The 24247-nt window shown below is 37.4% G+C and overlaps 2 protein-coding genes across 6 annotated transcripts; one reads left to right on the top strand and one right to left on the bottom strand.

Annotated features, from left to right (window-relative positions):
* Positions 1–24: 24 nt before the first annotated feature.
* On the top strand, positions 25–18260 carry LOC106153100 (uncharacterized). 5 transcript variants are annotated; one of them, XM_087018280.1, is made up of 10 exons: positions 25–160; positions 689–743; positions 8109–8161; positions 8342–8875; positions 9730–13032; positions 13299–13432; positions 13741–13924; positions 14392–14587; positions 15043–15151; positions 15377–18260. In XM_087018280.1, exons 4-10 carry the CDS (start codon positions 8359–8361, stop codon positions 16493–16495), a joined length of 5562 nt encoding a protein of 1853 aa, XP_086874406.1. In that variant the 5' UTR covers positions 25–160; positions 689–743; positions 8109–8161; positions 8342–8358; the 3' UTR covers positions 16496–18260. The 5 variants fall into 5 exon arrangements, with proteins under 5 accessions (XP_086874406.1, XP_023931091.2, XP_023931092.2 ...); XM_024075323.2 differs by lacking the exon at positions 8109–8161; XM_024075324.2 differs by lacking the exons at positions 25–160; positions 8109–8161 and adding an exon at positions 320–444.
* LOC106175053 (uncharacterized) lies at positions 17870–23045 on the bottom strand. Its single transcript, XM_013556866.3, has 4 exons — positions 22712–23045; positions 22188–22307; positions 21461–21545; positions 17870–20828 (listed from the first exon to the last, which is right to left on the bottom strand). The coding sequence occupies exons 1-4, from the start codon at positions 22817–22819 to the stop codon at positions 20407–20409; spliced, it is 735 nt and encodes a 244-aa protein (XP_013412320.2). The 5' UTR covers positions 22820–23045; the 3' UTR covers positions 17870–20406.
* Positions 23046–24247: the final 1202 nt, after the last annotated feature.

Below are 24247 nucleotides of genomic sequence, written 5' to 3'. Positions count from 1 at the left end.
TATTTTGTTTAAAAATACATTTCAAAATATCTTAAGTCCGTAGCTAGTATTTGACCTTTCACCTGAGAACGAGACCATGACCTATTTATCGTAAGCACTATGGGTTGAGAATTGGAACAGTCAAGTAAAGCTTCGTAAGGTTTTGCATTAAAATGGAAAGGTTAGTGCTTATCAAATTTATTCTTGGACTCATACTTTTATCACGTAGCGATCGATTTTAGTGACATATATGCAAGAAAATTGTCAGAAAACGTAGAAATGTTAGCTGTTTACAACTTGTCACCACCCCCACTCCCTAATTTCCTGTGCAAACTGAGTCATCAGTTGACGCGTTTTTGTTTAGGAATTTAAAAAAAAAGAATACTGCAAATTGACATAACTTTGTTTTCCATTAAAACACAATGTAAAACAGTTGTCAAGTGTCACGTTGGACTGATAAAATACGTAAGGGATCACCATTCTAAAAAGTTAAATTTGTAAACATGAAAACATAAGAAGTAAACGCCTGCGGTATTTAGTTTGAGATCAAGAATGAACCAAACCTTGAGTCACAAATTGAAGCACAATGATGCGTGGGAGAGATAAAACAGTCACTCTTCTATATTCAATTGGACTGTAACATCTATTTCCTCTTTTGACTTCCTCTTTGTGGTTTTAAGTTACTAAATACCGAATTTTATTTCCTCAGGAACAGAATGGAGAGGTGAGAACAGAAGAAACTCAGAGAACAGCAACAATGGAAGGTTAGTAGCTTCAAACTCAATTTTATTTATTTGTTAATACATACTATGCCTTTAAAATAATGATGAAATGATAAGTTTATAATTGGGTTAAAGTTTTTGCCTTCAGATAAAACTTGATTTTGTGTTTGAAAGCTTGATGGGACGGGAAACATAGGCTGTGTTCACAAGTAGGATAGTTCTATCTCAGCGGAGATTCTTGCTACGATGCAGTCAGTATAATCAGTTGAATTGTCTGGCACGCCCCCTCGCAAAAAGCAACCTGAACAACATTATTGACCACAAAGTTTTCATGATCTAACCCAAGAATGGAAGGATTTGCCAGAAAATTAAGCTGCTTACATTAACTGCAGTCATGCTTAAATACGCAAAAATGCGCAAAGATGCAACAAGACAGGTTAATTGAATGAATAAACACCAACTTGTTTTGTTCTATTTTATATAAAATCTGTGATTAAGTTTTTTAACAAAAAAGTGGATTAAATCACCTTTTATGTGTATAGAAAGCCAAAAATCCTATTGTTTAAAGAAATAGTAATGTGTCGAGGCCTAAGATAAAGTGTTTGAGTCATGTAATTTATTCTTCTGTTAAATTGACAATTTGTAAATTAAAATAAAAAAACAGTGCACTGTTCAATTCAAATGGAGTTTTAATTCAGTACAAAGTCAGTATTCAGTATAAAGATTGTTTTTATCTAAAATGAATATTGTTGATTTTATTTAAGACAAAGGAATAAATGGGATAATATAACTGTTGTACGTGTAGTGTACTAGTCAGGTGGCTTCATAACACAATATAAACATTGATAAAATAGGCTATCTTAGGGTCAAGGCTGCATAATCTGACCTATTTCGAAAAAAGATAAAAACATCAACTAAATACAGGGGCCTAAGAAAAGGACTGCTTTTCCATCGATATTTCAAGTTTCTTCCATGATTTGATTTTAGACATAGTAGACAATGATGGAAGGTATTTTGTATTATCTTTTAACTAGTGTTATCATATGACAACCTTTCAGTATGTTTTCTGTCTTTTGTAGTCCTGGAATATAACTAGGAGCAGGTGACCTAGGGCGTATTCCCAGACATTTAGATCGATCTATCCCCGTGGGGAGTCTCGCTAGGTTACTGTCATATAATCCGGCTTAAATGTCCGTCCCGCCTACTACAAGCTGTAAGGGGGTAATTAACTTTCGTGCCCGCTGGGCTGACAGCTGTTTAGCGTGAACCCCCAGGGAGTTAGGTCGATCTAGTTTGGATCGATCTAATCTGTGGGAATGGGGTCCTAATGACAGGTCTGTCCACTTGCTCAGTTTCACTTGGTAGGCCTTGGTGTGAGCCCTCCCCCTTTTTTTACTGGTTGGAGTGGGGGGGGGGGGGAAGAGAGTGTAGTTTGTATAGCTATGATCCATTTTCATTTTTTATACATTATCTTGCACCTGTAGATGAGTCAAAGGATGGTTTATACTGAGGTGATAATTGTTAAATACTAGTTAAGTATGGTAGTTGTCTCTCTTGAAAGGGATTAGAAATTGTTTTTATTCAGGTTTGTTGTTAGCATTTTATGGCATAAGATACATTTGAAGACCATATTTTTTACCAGAAAGTGGAAAAATTTAGAATTTCATTTATTAAAGATTTCAAGCTTACTAGTAATACAATCCATACTGATTGAAGTCTCTTTGTTGTATTTTTGCCTTGGATATCATAAAGTCGGTTTCTGGTTTCAGCAGTACTTTATCTGATTGATCCTCGTATATATTACAAGGGCTTTTCTTTGTATTATAAAGACCTGCAATTTGTGGTCCCAATAATTGGCTAATTATTCAAGGTGAGATGGCTATATTTTTGTGGAAAGAATACGTGTCCATTAGTTGTGGTCTCAGATTTAGGTTTGTTTTGCTGTGTTTGGTGCTCTCTAACAGGATGTTATTAGAACATGGAGGTGCAGCTGTCAGGTTTTAGGAAATAACAAATTGGGTTTGGATTCTCAGTGCCTGTTAGTATGGAGGATGTCTGAAGGGATCATTTGCCAAATTTTGGAACAGTGAAAAAATGAAGTCTTTCAAAGTCTTTTATTTATATTTTTGACTTATTTATTTGTTTATTTATTTGTTTTGTACATGTGTATGTGTGACAGGCCCGTAGCCACCAATTTCAGAGGGGAGGGGGGTTCGTTTTCTGAAAAAGTGGACCTTTTACCATCAAATCCTCAAGTACATTGATCAAATTTTACCCAGAATGGACCTTTTCCCAGCAAAACGGGTGGTTCTTTTTTCGAAACCCCCCCCCCCCCCCTTTTGCTGATAAGGTGTAATTGGCAGCATTTTAACTGAAACTATAAAAGACAATCAACAGAAATCAGAAAAGAATTGCAAGGGCTATGTTATGCAAGTTCAGAAAAAACCTTTACCAGTATTTTTTTTTTTTCATAAATCGACAGCTAGAATTGTAGTTTAGAGAGGGGAGAAGGATAAGTATTTCCCCTAGATGGAGGCTGTCCATCTGGATAGGTTCATTACCTGGTGAAGATGGTCTAAATTGGCATCAAAATACTGTTAAAACAAATTTTAAACAAAAGTTTCATCTCTCTTGCTGTACATTGACAAAAAGATTACTGCTTTCTTCTTAACCCCAGACAATGTACAGTCAGTTAGCTGATGAATATCTTTGTTGACCTTTCATGAACCTGACCACCTACAAAATGACACCTGCTGCAAGCTTCCTTGACTGCAGTCTTTCTGGACACATTGCTTCATTTCCTTATCCTGGTACAGGCTGAAAAAATGCACTAAGCAAAGTGCTTGATTCATTTTCAAAATAATTGGGTTTGTCAGAGAATTTCTGTAGGCAGTAGGTGGGGAGGGGAGCAAGTCTTTCTCCTGAATAGAAGCTAAATTTTCACTTGGATAGCCTCATTCACTGATGAAGAGGCTCTGACAGATATCAAATACTGGATGTAAACAGTTTCAATATAAGCTTTTGATTGAAGAGAAAATGACTTTATTCTCAATGTTTTTTTTATTATTATTATTTTCTTGTCTCATTCACAATAGAAAAATTATTCTAACTTCAAATTTTGTAAACCGCGATGTCTACACCTGGAAAAATAGGAAATGTTGTTTTTAATTTTTTGTAAATATTTGTTAAGACTGACAGCAATGTACTTCTCATACTAGTACTTAATTTCTAGACTTCAGAATACAGTGCAGTAAGTGCAGTTAAATGCTATGATAATTATATTCAGGTTTATTACATGTATACATGTCCATTAAGTGTCTGAGTATATACAGTTGATGAAGTGTTATGTTTACTGGAGGTTTAAATTGAACATCTGACATGAAGCAGAGTAGAAAAGAGGTCTTTTAGATATTAGTTGAAAGAGATTTTCATTAATATAATTTTGACATTAATAATTAGTCTACAGTCTTCTCTCTCTCTCTCTCTCTCTCTCTCTCTCTCTCTCTCTCTCTCTCTCTCTCTCTCTCTCTCTCTCTCTCTCACACACACACACACACACATTTACTAAGAATATAAACAGGCAAGGAAATTAATTTAACAGCAGCAAGGAAATTGATTGTGTGACAGAAATGATATAGCGAGAATGCCACAGTGAACTCAGTCATGAGGATGTTAATGAATAATAACAGTCACAAATGTAGCACATTACCATACTCTTAACATGTTTACAAAAGAAAAATATTTTACCTTCCTTGAAATATAGGAAAAAAGACTATATATATGCTTGACAGCAAATTTATTCGCTCAGGCTACAGCCTGTCCTGTTCCTGTGGCACTTCCCTCAATGTCAAAGGCAAAACAACAGTGCCATACTGATTTTCTTTTTGTTACATTGTTCATGGTTCCAAGATTTGGTATATACTAACAGTTAAGTGATAAGGATAATTTACTCCTTTGGAACTTAAAATATTTATGAAACACCTTTTTGCCATTGTTACTACCGTGGGTGGAATCATTTACAGTTCAATCAACACATACCCAACAACCTGTGCCCAAATTGGAACATACATCTTGATGAAGCTCTTGTTGAAAGATCAAAACATGGCTGTTTCATAAATACTTAATATTCCAAGTCAATAAAAAGTGGACATTATTGCTATAAAAACCAGCAGTTGCCCTTGGAAGTATAGGTAGTTTTAGCTTTTATAAGCCCCGTGCTCTGAATTTAAATTTCACCTTCAGTGTACATCTTATGGTCAGATTACATGAGCAACAAACATTAGAATCCTGTCCAATGTTTCATGTTGACGTTAGAATGCTTCCAAACTAGATAATAAGAAGAAAAGAAGTGCAGGTCATTTACCTTTTTGGACTGTGATGAATAGCATGGTTTAGCATGTTATGTTGTCCTGATAACATATTATAAACCTAAACATAATCATCTTAGCACAACATAAGGGCGGAAAAAATATATTTTTGGCAAATTTTAATTTGTACAGATTGTGTATTTATTTTATTATTATAATTTTTTTTTAATTTAAATTTTTCTATATATTTTGCTATTGACAAGAATTTTTCAGAAAATATACTTCTTCATATCCCCCACATCTGGGCTATTTAGTAAATAATTCAAAAGGAACAACTATACCATAACTTGAAAAATGAGACAAGGTTTGGCTACGCTTTATTAATTCAGTCTTACAATTCTGTCAGTTCCCAAAAGATGGGAATAGCTGAAACAAGCATATTCTCGCATAAAACCAGTGATTGAAAATTTTATGAATCAAGACATTTCTATAACAGTTTTATTGGGTGACCGGTTGCCCTCTTGTTTAATAATGTGCACTTGTCTCTAAGGCTTTGGAGAAATGTGCCATGAATTATCCAGATCCGTAGCAGTGAATGTGACTATTATATTAAACTGAATTGTGCAGGATTTTAATCTGATAAGTGTACTCTATTTGAAAAACCAGGGCATAAACATAAAGTTATGTATGAAAAGGTTATAATGCTGCTTGCTGTCTCCTCCTCGTGTGTGTGTATGTGTGTGTGTGTTGTGTGCATGCATGAAATTGAAACTCTGAAGTGCAACCCCAGAATATTCAAAATCATTGTCTCAATATGTTCTTAAAGAAAGGAGGTAGGCCTCCTTTATCCATTTTCTTCGTATGCATTTTCACTTCACCATACAGAAGTTGAAACCCCAACACCTGACAAATTTCTGGCTACGCCCTGTTGGGTAGTATTACAAGAGCAAGCTCTCACAAGGTAGTCAGCTCAGTAACCCACAAGTCAGCAGGTCACATTTCGCTGTGCTGAGTGCGACCACACTTGGTTCTGTAATGTAAGATAAGTAACACAGTTCTGAGATCAACATGATGAGGACATAAAAAAAAGCTGTCATGGAAACCAGCCATAAGGGTACTTATAGTTTTTTATACTTAAATAATTAAGGCAGATTTGTTCTGTAGGACTTCTTTAGATTAAGTACTGGATGCTGATCTTGATTTGTGTGCCATGGTCTTTTAACAAGATTTTGTCTCGTTCTTGGTCTGAATTGGTGCTTGTCTGAGCAGGCAAACGGTTTATTTCTGCACATTTTGGAAAAAAAGCAGCATACACACAAACCCTAAATCAAGTTTTAGGGAAAATGAAGAAAAAGAAAAGCATTCTAGGAAATTCGCGCTGACTCAAAGGTGAGACAGTGTAATAAAAACTTTACACACTTTTTTAGTCTAAATTTCATTTAATTCACGTATGCTGCATCTTTTCCCTAATAAGAATTTTTTATGTCATGGAAGATGAAAGCAACATAAAAATCAAAATCAACCACCTTAAAGTCGTCACAAATTTTCAATGTGGGGTGTGGGGGGATTGTTTACCAATACGAAGGTCTACCAGTGAAAAAGGGTGGGTTGTCACGCCCTCAAACCCTTGTCATTGTCAACAAGCTGTTTATATATAAGGTGGGACTAGGTAAAACACTCAATAACAACTGAATTTATAAAAAAAAAGACATGCTCTGCTGAGTTGACGTAAAAAGAGAAACTCATTTCAGGGCACTTGACAAGGTGTGGTATTGTACGGTTCTTGTATCAGCAGGTACTTAGCATGTTGTCAAGCTCTAGTGAAGAATCAATGGAAGGCTGTTAGTGTGCATTACCAGTGCCACATCAGGTACTGATGCTCGCGAAAAAAGGTTGGATCTGCAAGAAGAAGTAGATTGTATCATTCTGTTATAACCATTATTGGTTTTGGCCATGTCTTTTAATTGTCCATGAAAATATGGTATTAGGCATTAAAAATAGAAATATAGACATTGTGTAGAGCTGGTTGCTTAAACACTGAACGGATGTCTTTCATCAGTAACCTGTACTAGTCCCTTCTACCCCAGGTGAACTTTGGGTAGGCTACAAGGCAGGGCTTTGCAATTGAGCCTTCCTTCTGAATACATACATATTTTTATAACAACCTCTCTGGATGAGACCTTACGAGCCCCCCACCTCATTTCTGCCAACTTATTCTCATAACAATGAAACAGAAAGTACTGCATAGAAGCAATGTAGGTGTGGGGGTAAACAAAATAAATCGGACTTTTTACTAGTTGTAAAACAGAGAAATCTGAATTTAGATCATTGGTTAAACCAAGGTTATTTTAATGTTTTGAAAAAGTCTAGGTTTGATTTAGGAATCAGCTGTATATAAATATATTTATTATTTAGATATCTTATTAACCAGGCATTTATATGCCTCATGACAGAAAAATCAATGTGAGAGTTGAGTTACGGTTCAGGTTGTTTACCTAACTGAAAAGCCTGTTAACCCACTGAGATAGAATTCTTTGAAATGTTTTTTATCCAGAATCTAAAAATAACTCGAAGCAGAGTTATTCACTTTTTATGAAGGATACAAAAGTGACAAAAAACACTGTTTACCAGTGGTTTAGGACAACACTCAAAGTAAATTAATGTAAAATGAAAAGTGCCAGAGGAAAGTCCAGATTCCTTGCAATGCTAGCTTTAGAGGCTGCAAATTTCAGGTACATACAGTACTAGTAATTTAGTGAGATATGTTTGTCTTGTTCAGCAAAGATCAGTGGGTTTCATAAACTTGATAAAGGTAAAATTGTTCTTTTGCATTTAAACTTCAGTCAGCTTAGCGGCTTTGCCTGGAAACAAAGTTTGTTTAATCTCCGTTTGGGGGTGGGGAGGTCAAATTTACAGGTTGGCATGGAGTTTACTTTATGGAAGAGTGTAATGCGCTGAGGCATGAGATTTTTGCGTTTAAGTAGCTGACATAGTTTTTAGCTAAATCCTGGATATTATTACAATTTTATGCAAAGATCTAGAGAAGTTAAAATTGGATAAACTTATTGCATAGACGGGTTTAGTATGATTTATCTTGTAGGTCTCCTAGGTAGTCTTCCTTCTTGAATGGTCAAGATGAACAGTTGACTGAAGGTATAGGTTTGAAATATGAAATTATTATTATTGATAATTATGAGTGTGGAATAAGCCAAGTCTTTCAAAAATGAATAACCCTTCAAAAATGAATTATGGTGAAATGTTGAATGTGAGAAGAACAGGTTAGGTAATTTAACTGGCATATGGTTTCTTAAGTTGTTAAACCCACTTTTTCAGACTCAGCCGAGGTGGAGATGAAAACTCAAAACGAAGAGCATGATCAGGGCAGTCTGACCTTTGACCCGACCCAGACAGTCTTCCTGGGCCAATTCGTTACAGAGGATGATGACATGGCAGACAAGGCAGCTCTGGACCTCAGTATGAAAAAGCCATCGCCAAGCAACCACGTAGCTCCGCCCCTTGTCACACCTACCAACCAGGATATCTCCACCCATTGTCATGGTAACCCTACTATTGCTAGGGGCAACCAGGTCCACGTGCAACCCAGTTATAAAGGTGCTTTTAATGAAAGTCCTCCAGTTATCCACCTTGGTGCTAGTGCAACTCCGTCAAGTGGGATGCCAATTGCAGATAATAGAAGTGGAAGTAATAATAATAGTTTAAGCAGGGTAAACAGGACATCTGAACCAAGACAAGACGCAGCCAAAGGTGTGATGCAGATCCCACCTGGGGCTTTTCAAGAAAATAATGATATGGCAGCGTCTGGTAACCATGATGGAGGATTTGTCAGGAATGCGCCACACTCCAAAGGTGACAATAAATCTTTGTATTTTAACTTGTCGTGACACTAATGAGATTGTGATGAATAATGCAATGTAAGTAGGTAGGGAAATGCTGAATGTTAAATACATTGGTCGGTACATTAAATTTGAAAAAAAATTATATTTCTTAAATTCGGAATTAACTTAGAATATCTGAAAAAGATAAGAAGAATATAGTAAATAATTTGATGGGTTCAAGAAAAAAGGTATTAAGGACCCAAATACTCTTTGTTGTATCATAGCATAGTTGGAGTCCGTAAGTGTTTTAAATCCAAATGTCTTAGATTTTAACTAGGTTAATTTGTGGTTTCCGGGTTCCTTGACTTGTACAGCTTTCAGATGGCTTAAAAAATGGGATGGTTGATTTTAATTGAAAGTATTTCTCTTAAACTCAGTTGTGTAGTTGTTTTGTTTCCGTTCCTGTATGAAACAGGATGTTCACTTCCTACAGGTTGTGCTTAAACCTATCCCTTTTCCCGAAACAGATACTGTGAACTACTAGTGTGCCTTTTTATTGAGACAAGAACACTGATTAATGATGTCCTTGTCTGTGAACTCCTAATACATCTTCAGTGCATTTAATGTTAACAATTAGACGCATTATATCAGAATATCCTGTATCAGATCACGTTAGAATTTTCTTCATGTGGATGATGTTCTACACAATGTTTATTGCAGCACAATGTGATAAAGATTGCACCAAAAAGTGCGTACTAGGTATGTCAGGTTTTTGTTATGTATTGTACAATACTATTTAATAAGGAAACATACACAAAGAAAATATTTTTACGTACAGATTTTGAAGTACGTTTCTTTCATTTTTATATTTTCTTTTTTTCTTAGATGGAAAGTGTGCCAGAGTTGCCCCACAGATTAGAGGGCCAGGTGCAGTTGCCATGGAAACAGCCCAAGGGGTAACTACGGACTTAACTCATCATCTCTTACCAGTGTCAAGCAGGCAGGCCAAGTGGGCTCCCATTGCCATTGGAAACCATCCACAACGATGGCCAACTGGTAATGCTGGTGTCATGGAAACCAGCCACAGCATGGTTTCCATGGAAACCAGTCACAGCAAAGCAGGTCATGTTGCTATTGGCCACCATAGAGGAGGAACTTCTCCCGTAACCTGGCAAAGTACAGGAAGGGTAAACATGCTCCCAAAATCTGTAGTGTCCCAACCCAGGTTTGAGCCTAGATCTCAACAAGAGGGATCGGAATCACAAGGTTCAGTTCCGTTTGCAACTGCTGAACCATACTCGAGTTTGCATTTAAATCTGCTGTTTATTGATAGGACAAAGCTGAGTAATCCTAAAGATGAAGAATTGTCTGACGTGTGTGGTTTCGTGTCAGAAGAACTCCATGAAAACTCGAGTGAAATTCTACACTATTACTGCAGCTTCTGCTCTTACAAAACAACCGACCAAGAGACATTCACGGAACATATCCTGGTGCACATGTTCGTTTGCAAATACTGTGGCTACCTCACATATTCAAGGTTCTTCCACTTGCTACATCTCCAGCAGTGCCATCCACACCTAGGTTACAATATTAAGAATTACCGAGTTTGCAAAGTCCAGATATCTGCTTCCCCAGAGCAAGAACCACAAGAGGTGGTGGAGCCCATGCACGATGGGGGTTTTTATACAGATGAAGATGCAGTTGTTCCTGTGAGGGGCACTATTGGGAGGGCAGAAACCCCCAGGGACCACCCTAATGGTCCTGTTCTGTCTGGTCATACAAAATCCAATACTGCTACTACAATCCTCAGGGAGCAAAGTTGTCAGACAGATGACAACAATGACAGCCGTCAAGATGATAATGACTATATTCCCAGGGAGAATTTTTTGCATCCTCATTGGGAAGCTGCTGGCAGTGGTCAACAAAGCAGAAGTTGCTCAACTTCGCCTCTGAGGCCAGTGGGTTCACTGGTCACTTCATATCACAGTCATCAAACCACCTCCAACAGGGGGACACCCATTCTTTCTCCTAGACAAGACAGCAGGATGAATACTGCCACCAGTAATAATGACAATCTAAAAACGACTTTGAACATGTCAGGTGGAAGCATCATCCCAAAACAAGAGGGGGGTTTGAGAAGTTGTCAGGGCCATGCCCCGTTGAGCTCATTGCCAAGGACACAGTCATTTCAGACACCTCAGAATTTCAGTGGAAGAAACAGTACAGGTCATCAAGATGGTAAGCTGAATTTTGTTCATGGTAGGAAAACGGGTTTGGAGGATGAAAGAACACCTAGCATTGGTAATGACAAGGAGAGTCGGATGCATGAACAGAGAGATGGCTCTCCCTTTAGTTCAACAAGTGTTCACATGGTGTACAAGCCTCAGATTCAGTCAGGTGGCGCTGTTTTAGAAAGTAGGTCACACACAGCCATCTCCCAGCCAGAAACACGTGCCATAAGATATATGAACACTGCAACCCCAGAGGACAAGTCAATGAAACTGTCACCCCCATTGGCACACCAAAATTCTTCCAAATCTTTCCAACAGGGTCATGAGAATGAGAGAGGATTGCTACTTCCACCTCCTGCTCACTCACATCCTCCTCCTCCTTCCAGCAGTGTTTCTCAGTCCTTCACCAGTCGACAACGATCTTCAGCCGTTGTTCAGTCTTCTATGGCAACAGACAATAGGGGGCAGTGGTGTCCCACAGCAGCCATGACAGGACAGGGTTCTAGTTCAGCAGTCCAGCATCACCAGGCCAGCTCAGTACAGACATTCCACCAACACCACCAACAGGGACTTAGCACTGATGGAGCTCCTGGTACCATCATGAAGAGGGGAGCAGTAGTGTCCAATACCAGTGGTCATCTTGCCACATTTTGCGGTACTGGCCAGCAACAGCATCAGGTGCCCTCATACTTGACCCCTGCACTGCCCAGTAGTTCATCAGCCTCAGGTATCTATAGACCTGTGCACACCTTACAACCTCCTCCTCCTCCTAGACCTGCTGCCATGGCAACGACAAGCACCTTTATCCCTCGCATGCCAGGGATGCCAGTTGGCATGGTGCCAGTTGTGAACCCAAAGTCGATACACCCCCCTCCTCAGTTTAGAATGCGCCACCCACAGCCTCAAGCAGTGACTACTGTTCATTCTGCAAGTCAGAGCCCAGGGAGTAAAACAGTGCCAAGCACAAACAGTGACAAGAAAAATGACATCTCTTCTCCAATCAAGGTCAAAAGGGAGCCCCAGGATGTTGTTGAACTTGAGGATGGTGTATTGGACTTGTCTATAAAAGACAAAACTGCTCCTAAGGTGGCTAGCTTCCAGGCTGTAACCACACCTACACTGCCATCTAGTGGTAGTTCTCAGAATACTACACTGCCACCTAGTGGTAGTTCCCAGAATGCCACACTGCCATCTGGTATGCATTTTCTTCCAGCTCCGTCTGTGACATCATTTAATATGTTACCAGCTCAGGGGGCAATGTTTCCATTCCCACAGCAACCAATGTTGAGAATGCACCCTTTTATGGCAGCTCCAGTTAACCCTGCATACCCCATGTTACCAGGGAACATTAACCCTTCAGTGCCAGGTACCTTTAACCCTTCACATCTCATGATGCCTGGTCCTATTAACCCTTCAGTGCCAGCTACCACACACCCATCAATGCCAGGAACTGCTAACTCTTTATTGCCAGGTTCTTTTAACCCTTCATTGCCAGGCACTGTTAACCCTTCGGTTCCCACATTGCCAGGAGTACCTCAAGTCTCACGGAGAACTCTGACAGGGGGGTCTATCACCCTGGTCCCAGGGTCTGGGCCTGCATGGACCCCTCAGTCCAGTCCCAGCAAGCCTATTGACAGTGAAAAGGGTCAAACCGAGGAGAATATGGAGCAGAGGGACAGGCCACAGGCAGAAAAACCATCGGAGAGACAGACAGATGGACAAACGGAGCCAATGGATCACAACCTGTCGGCTCCAGGTCCCCAGGCTGCAGCAGAGGAAGACCCTGCTGTGCAGAATGCTGCTGAAATTATATTGAATCTTGGGAAAGACAAAATGATGCCAAGACCTGGAGAACAGGTCAGGAAGAGGCCTGGACAGGGGGTGGACATTGGGCAATTTACTGTGAAAAGAAAGAAGGGGAAGATGAATTACGAGGAGGAGTTTTACTCTGGGTCAGGTGTGTATAGGTAGAGCAGGCTCATGGGAACATATAAGGATAAACCATTTGCTTAATTTTGTAATATTTAATGTTTTGGACAATTTATGAGGGATTTGGTAAAATTAGATACCTGTCAATGTAGATTTGAAAATCTGACTGTCTTCTGGAAGACCCAGAAGACGGCCTCAATCTGCCCCTGTCTTACTATGATTTGCTATATTAAGATATATTGAATAAATTAAGTGATGCATGATAAGTATTCAGGTTTTTTTCTTTTTATTCAGCCTCACAGAATAGTTCCCCTGCACCTGAGCATCGCCATGACAACAGGATGTTGTTCCGAAGTTACTCAGATTCTGGGCATTTCCGTAACCAAGATGATCCACCACCATTGCTCACACCAGGAACACCTCAGGAGGTAGGATGTTTCAAGATCCCCTTGTGGTGATTGGGGAAGTTTCAAGAACCCATTTTGGTGCAGTGATTTTTAAAAGAATTTTTTTAATTTTCGACTATGGTCCAAAATGTGGATATTATGTAGAATTAGTCTGATGTGCTTTTTCTGAGCTTGTTTGAGATGGAGGTCTTTTGTTTATGTAATCTGTAGAGTCATTAGTTCATTTATGAAGATATTTGGAACAACGGAGGTTACATGAACTTATCTTCAGTAAAAATTTCATTACGTTTTATATTAATTCCATAAAGGAATGTTTTTTATTCTTTCAGTCTCACCACCCCAATGATACCCCTCCTAGATTATTCAGTGCCTTAGCCGACCCTGCTACAACTGCAAGGCGAGGTCCTGGACGCCCTCCAAAATACCTCAGAACTGAAGGTGGCGATAGTGATCAAGGCAGCCCAGGGGCAGAGGGGAAGATTTATGCCAAGAGAGGCCCCAAGCCTGGACATTGTAAGTATTCAATTTGGTTGCTGAGGTTTGACCTCTTGAAGAATCTTCTCGAGGCCAAGAATCTCAGTATGGTGTTACAGTTAATAAAAATGTAAATTGTTTCTAAAGATATGAAATGTTTTCTATTTGTGAGACACACTGTTTCAAACCTTCATCAAAGGGCAAGTCACGTGATAAGAAAAAAATGTTTCAGTTCTTTATAACAATAATATTTGTTTAGTTATCTTTACACAAGAGAGACTGAAAAGCTTGTTTCACTTGTATATTAGTTGTGTTTAAGATTTTGCTTTGATTTTTATTTAACGATCAGAAAATTATATTTCATGTTTCATTTTGTCACTAAAGTAGACAAAGTTAGAAATAAGTTGTAATTGTGAAGAAAGTGTTTCTACTTTAATCTCTCCAACTTTAAATGGCCCATTTACCAGCACCAGTATTTTGATGGAAGCATTTAATTTTCATTTTAGGTACAAGGGGACCGCTGCTGTGGCAATTTATAAGGGACCTTCTCAAAAACCCCACCTACTGCCCCCGCATCATCAAGTGGGAGAACCAGAAAGATGGCGTTTTTAGAATCATCCACTCAGAGGAAGTGGCAAAACTGTGGGGAAGGAAGAAAAGCAATCCCATAATGACCTATGAAAATCTGAGCAGGGCTATCAGGTCAGAGAAGGAAAAGTTTACAAGACTGTTCACAGAATACAAAAGCTTCTAATGTTCTATAAAAGATATCTGAGATATCATTGAGATTAAAGACTGAACTAAGAACTTTAAAAAGTAACATATTAGGGGATTTTTTTTGAGTGATAGATTATAAGAAATTAAGATTGAATTTTGAAGACCTTCAATTTTATTGATTGGCAGATTTCATGTACAGTAAACACAGAAGTTCTTGATAATATTCCACTATTCCCAGCCTTGTCTTGGTAACCCCTTACAAAATTTTTTTGGTACATTGGAAATATTTTCATTTCAACAATTAAATAGTTCCATATATTGTTTCATTTTTTTATTTTTTATTTATTTATTTTTTTTAGTTTTTTACTTACTTTGGAAGAAATACTATTTCTTTAAACACCAGGGACTCATTTTATAACACAACAAACTCTTTTCACCAGGTTTGCACGCACTGCTGGCTATTTCGCTGATCTTCCCAAAGATTCCAATTACCCCAAGAAGCTTTGCTTTAAGTTTGGCCCAAAGGCTTTTGGCTGGGAGGAAGAACAGGTGAGTTGGGAAGTCAGGTTGTTCAGACGAAAGTAAGGCTCCTTCTTATGATGCAATAAATGATGTACATACATGAAAGGAGTTTTTATCGAATAATTGTCTCAATGGCTTTGACACAGGTAGGTATCATACAAGAACATCCGTATTACAAGACCTTCAAAATATACCATTTCAATCTACTTTTCATTCATAACAGAACTCCTGTAGTGAACTATTTATTTTTAGCCAACACAGTGGCCCCCAAGCCGGCAGTACAGACGAGCTATATCAGAGACTCCAAATGAAAACTTTCATTGTGGACCAGCAGCAGCAGCCATACAGTCCAGTCTTCACCTGCAGGGCTCACCTCAGCATGGGGCTGGTGTTCCACTGTATACTAACACCACTCCTGTGGTGGAGCATCGCGCCACAGCAATGCCCATTGCAGCCCAAGGTTCTCCAAAAGAGGGCAGTGGAGTCGGTGATGGCAGTGGGCATGAACACCATGGATACCCAGTCACCAGTGGTGTTGAGCATGACTCTGCCCAGCTTATTTCTAGGGGAACTCTAGGTGAGGGAAGAGTGCCAGAGATACATGCTAGTATACACTTGCCTGCGGTTCACCAGAGCTCTGAGACCGGTGAAGGTGTCACAAGGAACCCAGGACATGACCAGCCTATGCAAGATCTCTCCAGCCAAGGGGAGAGCCACCTCGGCCCAAGAGAGAGGGCACAAAACTATACCGTGTCTACCATGAGCTCAGGACAGACTATGCAAACTGCTGAGTCACCATCGGGCAGCAATTATAAATCTAATAACTACCTTAGCAACAGCCCTCAGGGTCAAGGTCAGTTTTCCCAAGGTCTTTATTTGCAAGGTCATGGTCACTATTCCCACAGACTGGGTCCTCAATTCCAAGACCAAAGTCATTACCATGAAGATCAATATCAGCAAGGCCAGGTTGATGGCGATCACAATTTTCAAGGTCACACCCATGATGAAGGTCACAGTCAAGTTTTGAACATGTCAACTCAGGAAAGAACATCCAAATCGCCATGTGTAACGGAGAACATCAGTGTTGCTCTTAATTTGGCTTCAAGTTCAAGGTCACCCGTCAGGAACTCAACCCATTTTAATACTAACCCACATCAAGCTGAGGACCAAGGCTGCGATGACAGTGTTCAGAAGAGAAATTCACCTGAAAACACCTCGCAATTGGATTCAACAGAGAAAATGGAGGACTCTCAGCATGGTTCTTCTTTGTCACTGGATAATGCTGAGTCTCTGTCAAAGCTGCGCTTTGATGCACAGACAAGTACAGATCCACTTCCCATCTTCAGGATTAAAAAAGAAGTTGATCCATGATCTTTTTCGTTTTTCATGCCCAGAGTTTCCTCAACTTGTTCTTTTGATCTTGCCAATCACTTGGTTTTGGTAGAATGATATACTGAATCACTGAAATTCAGGGTCCAGATTCCCATATAATGGAGTGAGTTAGAGGAAGAGGATTTATTATCAAAGGGACCAAAAATATATCAGTTTTATTTATATTGTTCGAGTATTGTGAAGGGGTAAAGTACTTGGCACAGTTTAAATCAATTTAAAATGATGCTTCTAAAACAAAATGCTAAGGTCCCAATTATGTTTGTGAAGTGTTCTAACAGAGAGTTTGTAATTGTTAGGTTTTGGATAGTTGAAGGGATGTTTGTTGTGATGCTTTGTGTGTGTGCGTGTATGTGTGTGTGTGTGTGTAACAAATATGACTAACTGATCGCTTGAAAACAAAGCTCCCTACTTATGCAAATTGCTCATATTCTGCATTTAGACAGGCGGCCACACAGTACATAAAAGAAACTTTGTATAAAAAAGAAAAAAAAAAGTTATGAAATTTGAAGGCATCACAGTTCAAGTGATATAGTAGAAACATTGTAAGAAAGTCAAAATGAGTGTAATGTGTTATTGTTGTTGAAATTTCTTTAGTTACGTTTGAAATGGTAATGTAGAGCGTAGAAAATATCAAGAATGTTCTTGATTGTGTGAAATGGCAGCTGCTAGAGATTGATTTTAAGTTTCAGAGTTAAAAATACAACATTACTGTAGCTTACCAGAATAGGAATGTAATACATAAAAAAGTAGCAGTTGTTGAATCCTTACTATTTTGACAAACATTGCTTAAATTATTTAAAAATTCATGGAAAAATCATAGTGTTAAAGTTAAATTAATGTTGCCATTATTGGGTCATTATTGCAATTTGTAATTTAGTTTATTGTTATATTACTTTATAACAGTTGACCATCATGATCATAACCTTCAGTGCTTCGTTATTTTAAAATCTTAACCATATATACATATTTTTTTTACTTTTTTATTTGTATACTCGTACACTATTGCGCATGCCACTTAACCTTCAGAATTTATTCCCTAGGTCACCAGATATTGTTTTTAATATATATTTCATTGGTGCACCTATCGGAAGTTTAAAAAGTATTTTGCTTCCAATGTTTACTTCTCTTTCAGATGTATATTAATGCAAAAACCACCTTAAACAATGTAGCTAAATCAGGATAGAAACTATATGACTGTGTTGTTGGTTTCCAGATTGTTGGTTTCCAGTTGATTTATATTATGTACCAAATGTCACAGCAACAGCTTTGAGGTGTCTTTTGGTTGCTTTGCTTTAACATTTAACATTATTTATGTTTGTTTAATGTTTATAATTAATGAAATTGTATTTGGGGGGGGGGGGGGTATGTGTGTGTTGTGGGGTTCTTGCCATAAGAGCAAGACTTTATAGTTATAAGAAATTTTGCTAGGTGTGGGGTTGCTGGATGTGCTAGATGGATTTATATGTGATCTTTATACGTACAAATATGTGGATGAGAAATTGATCAGGATAAAAAGGTAACACAACTGTGCTTGTAAGAAATGTGTAGGCAGTATTCTTCCTAGTTCTAGTTGTTGGGTGGGAGTTATATTTTTGTCAAGCATATTTTGATAAAAAATAAAAGTCTACCCAGTGTAGAGATATGAATTGCACTGTTCCATACTAAGAGAAGTTTGTTATAGCATTTTATATTGTTATTTTTCAGAACTTGAATTATCCTTCAGATTATTGTAAAAAAAAACAAACAAACAAGGCCAGTAAGCTTCATTTTATATGATATTTATATGTATTATGTTATGCAGGATTGCATATTATGTATTGTATTGCCTGTTTTGGGATAGTTCTAGTGCCATAGTGACCTAGCAAAACAAAGACCCATTTCACAGGACTTCAGACCAAATTATGGTCTAAACTATTGACCCTGGATAAATTGGCAGCAGTTTAATTAGATTAAATATTGTGCCTGTTTATAATATGAGAGATTCTTACTGTTTTAGACCAATACTTACTCTATTTCAATGGACTATAACACATTTATACTGAATTTAAGGTTACACATTTTTTATGAGAAATTGATACCACCATTTGGTCTTTTTTTTAATATAGAACATTTAAACTTTGACAGTTGTATATTTACTATTTCCTACAATGCTTTTCTTGCACCCAATGAATTTGTAACTGAGGGCTTCTGCTAACTGCACTGTTCTCCAAACCAAAATTTTATTTAATTATTTATTTGTTTGTTTTTGTATGTTTTTTTAAAACAGTGATACGCAACTATTGAGTAGAGTTAATATACCTTTGCTTTGGTGGGTCTAGTTTTGGTCTGATCAGTTTCCAGTACAAGGAGATCGTGTTAAATAAGTGCAGCATCCAAAATATTTCTTTCCAACTTAAAAAAAAAAAAAGCAGATCACTACAAGTTGAGTTTTACTCAGTTTCCGACTTGTTTTGAATTACTAATGATTAGATTTTAAATAAGTACTGCAGTAAACATTTGAATCATTCCTGAATGAATTTAGTTGAATTGTACATATTTATAAATAAATTTACATTTATTAATAATTTATAGAGTTTTGTATGGATTAATCTACCTTCTAGTGAAGGTAAAATAATTATTTTAAACCAATGCCTTTCTAAAAGGTAATTATGTTGTAAAAGGTGTGATTATTGCTTCTTCCAGGCCAGTAAATATTGAATACAGATAGCTGCTTTCATCATTGATATTTCATTTATGTTGGGAGATGTCAAACACTCACTGATGGACATAAATTGTAGTTTTGGAATTTCACAGTAGAGCAATGTCCTTGCTAACTTACCCTAAAGCTGTAATTTTCCAATATTTTTATGATGATTTCAAGACTGAATTGAAAAACATTTCCACAAGTTTTATTCACTATTTTCCTCAATCGTTGGCTACGTCTCAAACAAAAAGTGAAAGTGAGTACTTATTTCTGTCTTTTGGTTCCCTCCCATTTTATGTCTGTCTATGAGTGTCTGGTTTAGTCCTTCAGATGTTTTGATTTTAACACAAATACCTTTATACATTGAGCATATTATGTATATTCTGTAGGGAAATGTTACAAGAAGAAATAAAAATGTTATTAAAGATACCACAATTATCTATTTTTGAGCACTGCTGAATATTCACTTTTTACAAAGAATATAATTTCCCAATATATTTTTTGTCCAGTTCTTTCAGTTTTGATTTTAACTGTTAATTTGATATTCATTATTACTTAGTGACGTTAATGTCAACAATTCAAAATAATTTTTGATGAACATGATTTTCAACTCAACAGAGCAGTGTTCTATCTGTTTTCCTCTTTACAGTAAAGAGAAAAGTCTTCTCATGTGTATAGCCTTAAACTTTCATGGCTGAAATGTCTTATAATTTGTCTTGGGGGTTGGTCACTTTTGCTGCCATTGGAGATTGCCAGAAAGCTGCTCTATAGCATGTTGTCATGTCAACATATTTCTGTTTGTCCTCTGGATGGTCAAGCTCAGGTTGATGACACGGAAAGGTCCGAGGGTCTTTTTCTAAGAGGAAAGGTGAAGATGATAGATATAGTAGAAAAAAATGAAAGATGAGATTATTACAAAGAAAAGAAGAGGTTTAAAGAGAAGTAACTGCAATGCTGGAGAAAACGAGAAATGAAGGCTGAAAGTAGAGTCTGGAAAGGAAAAAATAGAAAAGAATGAGGAGAAGACCCTAAAAGTGAAAGATAAATGGAAACGATTACAGCACAGTCACTCTGTGTATGATTCCATGCAATGGCTAAATAAGGTCAGCACATTTAGCCTATCTGTTCATTTTCTGTTCCTAATCCACTTGATCAGTTTTCAGTGAACTGTTTAAATGGTTCGTCTTTGATTGTTCCTCCGAAATGATCAAGCAAAGGAAACTTGCTTCTTCTGCGTAAAACTTTTCTCTGGCTGTGTCATCTGTATAGGGCTTTCCCTGTGGAGAGTTTGTTGTTGGTGGTAAAGGTCCATTAGTGAGGGAGTGCTGCCCTCTATAGGAGCACCAGCCAGAGCAGGCTGAGGAGGAATTTCTGTGGCACTTCCCATTTGCATTTGCCCCATGTCTGTGACAGGTGCAGGCTGAACTGGTGACATTGCTTTTACTGGGGACGCAGGTTTCTCAAATGACACTGGTTGCACAGTCTGAGCTGGTGGCTCGAGGGGCTGTTGCCTTACTCGTGGATCACAGTATGATACCCTAGTGGTGGTTTCCCAGCTGTTATTTATTTCTTTGGCTGTATTTGTATCTAGTTCTGGTTGATGGTGGGGGAATGCATTATGATAGCGCACTGAAATTTTGAACAGTTATTATTTGAACTGCGAGTTATCTTGGAAATATTAGAGAGCATGAAAAGTTGATGCAGTTAATTTAATAATACTTAAATGTGCTACATTAATTAGGAATTGATTTTTTTTTTTTCATCTTTATTAAATGCTCATGTAGACAAAAAAAATCTTCAGAGTTGAATTGAAATCGGCCTCTGAACAAGGAAATAACAGACTGGTTATGAAGCGGTTGGTGTCCACATATATGACACAAAAGAATCTTATTAACTATAAATGTTCAGATCTTGAAATAAAATGGCAACTGATTTTACAGCATTATGAAAATTACTGACTAGCAAATGAAAAATAAAAGAATATACAGAAAATGCGTTCACTTATGTTCCATATGTAAATAGAATTTTAAAAAGCAACAGCTTACTGCATATAAAGAGATGCAAGGAAATGTAGCAATGATAAAATATGATAAAAAGAATCAACATAAAAATGTTAAGAATCAGTTTTCTTCACTGATTTAACCCCAAATTTATAAAAAAAATCTTTTAACTTACATTTAGACTGGCCTTTGACATTATCATAACTGGACGAAAAGAATAACAAAGAGTCATTCAATCATATTTATTGAAAAGGAACTTACTTTTCAGGTGTTTCAAGCTTTCTGGAACTTTCCTAGGCTGTGTATTGTGGGCTACTCCATATGTTGTCTCAAAATAATGATTATGCTAAAAAAAATAATATTAGCATGTTTTAAATGACTTTTTGATGGTCAAGTTAGGTATCACAATGTCTTCTCTCTCTTACTCTTTTTTTTTCTTCTTTTTTTGAGATTTCCCCTCACTTTTCTTCCATTGGAATTATTCTCAAATAATGTTCAAATATCTCATACATTTTTCAAGATTTGTCTTTCTAAGTTACTTTCAATCCTTATTTACAGGGACAAAAACGTTTTCGACATGTTTTGAGTTGCGTATATTTATACCAGTATCATTAACGAGGAATGGCTAAAATTGTTCAGTAGCTAAGGCATTACAGGGGCAGATCCAGGATTATTTGAAGGGGGGTCCTCAGATGCCAACCCTTCCCCCACCCCCCACCCCCCTACCCCCTTGGCGTGGGCTTGCGAGCCCTTTAGAGGGCCCTGAAAAATTTTGGTATTTTAGAGGGCAAATGGTGCCATTTGGTAAGGTTTAGAAGTATGATTCAGCTAGTCAAAATTCTTGGTGTGACTTTTTTTTCAGAAATTAAAGCGGGGGGTCAGGACCATTCATAATTCATAATGCAGTAGTGGATTAAGGGGAAGGGGGGCCCTTCCCCTTAATCCACTACTGCATTATGAATTAATAAGAGATCACTTCCAACCTTACCTGAGAGGGCAACCGCTGTGGAATCTTTTGTTTCTCAATATCATATCTCTCCTCATCCCAGTTGCCAATAAGAGTGTTGTTATTGTATGCATTTTCCTTGGTGGTGCATCTCCAACCAAACTGGGGAAAAAATAAAAATAAGAATTATTGCCAGAATATATATGACATAAATTATTTTAAATAGAAATAGAACAGGATTGAGGGCATGCATCTAAGAGATTAACTGAAATATTTTAATTTCAAAGAAGAAAATTCTGTTATCAGAATATGTGTCAGGAAGTTTGAATAAAACATGGAAGTACAAGTGTCTGGCGGTGGAAATAGTAAAGCTAGATATCCTGTCTACTGCAGTTCTGGTATTACCAACTTAAAATTAAGAGGCTTACTTATTTCCAGCCTTGATCCGATTATGTTCGTCTGGCTTACATGTAATTGTATCAAAATTAGTTCTTAGGGCTGAAGCAGTCTTGAGGTGGATATACATTAAGTGAGCCGTTTACCTGTTAATTAGAAATTAAACTCACCTGGTCAAATTTCAGCTTATCGTGGGTGTGGGTCCAAACTTCAGCAAGCCCTGAAGAACGGATTATTGAGCGGAAAGGGGGGTCTCGACTGGTTTCTGCTTGACTCATCTTAAGTCTTTAAGAGTATTTGTCTCGTGCAATACTGTTTTCGCGTTTTTCCACACGCCTGCTGTTAAATAGTTTAACCCACGGTAGCGCTATGATTATGTGTGACGTCACATATAAACGTACCCATAGAGACGGCCTTGAACTTTACCCAATAAAATGTAGACTACATGATCAAAATGTCTGCTGTCCCAAAACTTTAAAAAAATAAACAAAACAATATGTTGGAGTGAACTTTACGTGAAAGATTAAACAAAGCAGTGTGTTTTCCCCACTTTCTGGAAGCAACGAAGCTAATCTGGTGATATGTGCATTTCGTTCTTACTTTAGTTTATTGTTTTCTCAAAAGATGGCGCAACCTTATTTCCTCTGCCGCATTATACCTGACATTTGTATATATTGAACAAATCCAAAAATTATCTTCCTTGTTTTGATTTGTTTTTAACTTAAAAAAAATCATATCTACTGTATTCATTCTACGAACAACTTCAATAAGTTAGCAAGTATCATCTCTGTTAATAATTAGGCCTATTACTGTAAAATGTTGACATTCACTCACTTTTTACCAAATTTAGAACAAAATAAAGATTATTATCGTACTGTGTCTCGTACATGAGCAGCATTAAAGAACTCACCATTTTCCGCTACAAATTAGTTACAACCTTTAAGTAGAGTAAAAGACGTGAAGTTCAGCCTAGCTTACACCAATATAATTAGAGTGTGGTATTAGTATTTAAAAAAAATAAAAATAAAATAAACAGGAGAAGAAAATTACTTCCCGTTTTAAAATTATTATACTCCCCCCCCCCCCCCCCATTTTATCTATATTACACACTGAAACTGGCATCATGTAGTATAACACGGTTAATAGGTTAATACAACAATGGCTTAGCTGAATCCCAACGTGATGATTGCACTTAATAAAGAAAAAGAAAAAGTAGATGAACCACTTTATACTCATGGTCACGTTACTTTGACTCCTGCCATTGTATGAAAGACAATATGGCACTTCTGGCTTTCCTTACCATAGGTCACGTTTTATAAGGTGCTTAATATAAGTGATCGTGTCTGTTCTTCCTAAAGGTCTTATTTCTATTATGTGCGACTAGAAAAAATTGAACCAATTTCAGGCCGTTATATGCTGGAATTATACCAAAACGGATGTAAATAATGACACGAGGTGGTGCATGTACTTTCACTATGACGTGCTCATGCTACCAATGGTATTCTCAGGATGGCTTTGATTAACAAGATAAGTGCGTCACAAGTCGTTGATCAGGACTGATTAGAGCTAGATATTAAAGGTTGAAGGGATAACACCTGTTCATATAATATCCATATTTCACAATAAATACATTGTAAACCACTCATAGAAATATAATAAATTCTACTTTGCCACCAAAACGGCGGTTAACACAATTATTTTGGAAT

Source organism: Lingula anatina, chromosome 7 (assembly GCF_051362555.1).
Source record: "Lingula anatina isolate TDL-2025a chromosome 7, LinAna3.0, whole genome shotgun sequence".
Taxonomy (NCBI): Eukaryota; Metazoa; Brachiopoda; class Lingulata; order Lingulida; family Lingulidae; genus Lingula; species Lingula anatina.
Note: the sequence above shows the minus strand (reverse complement) of the source record. Positions and strands in the feature narration are given on the sequence as shown.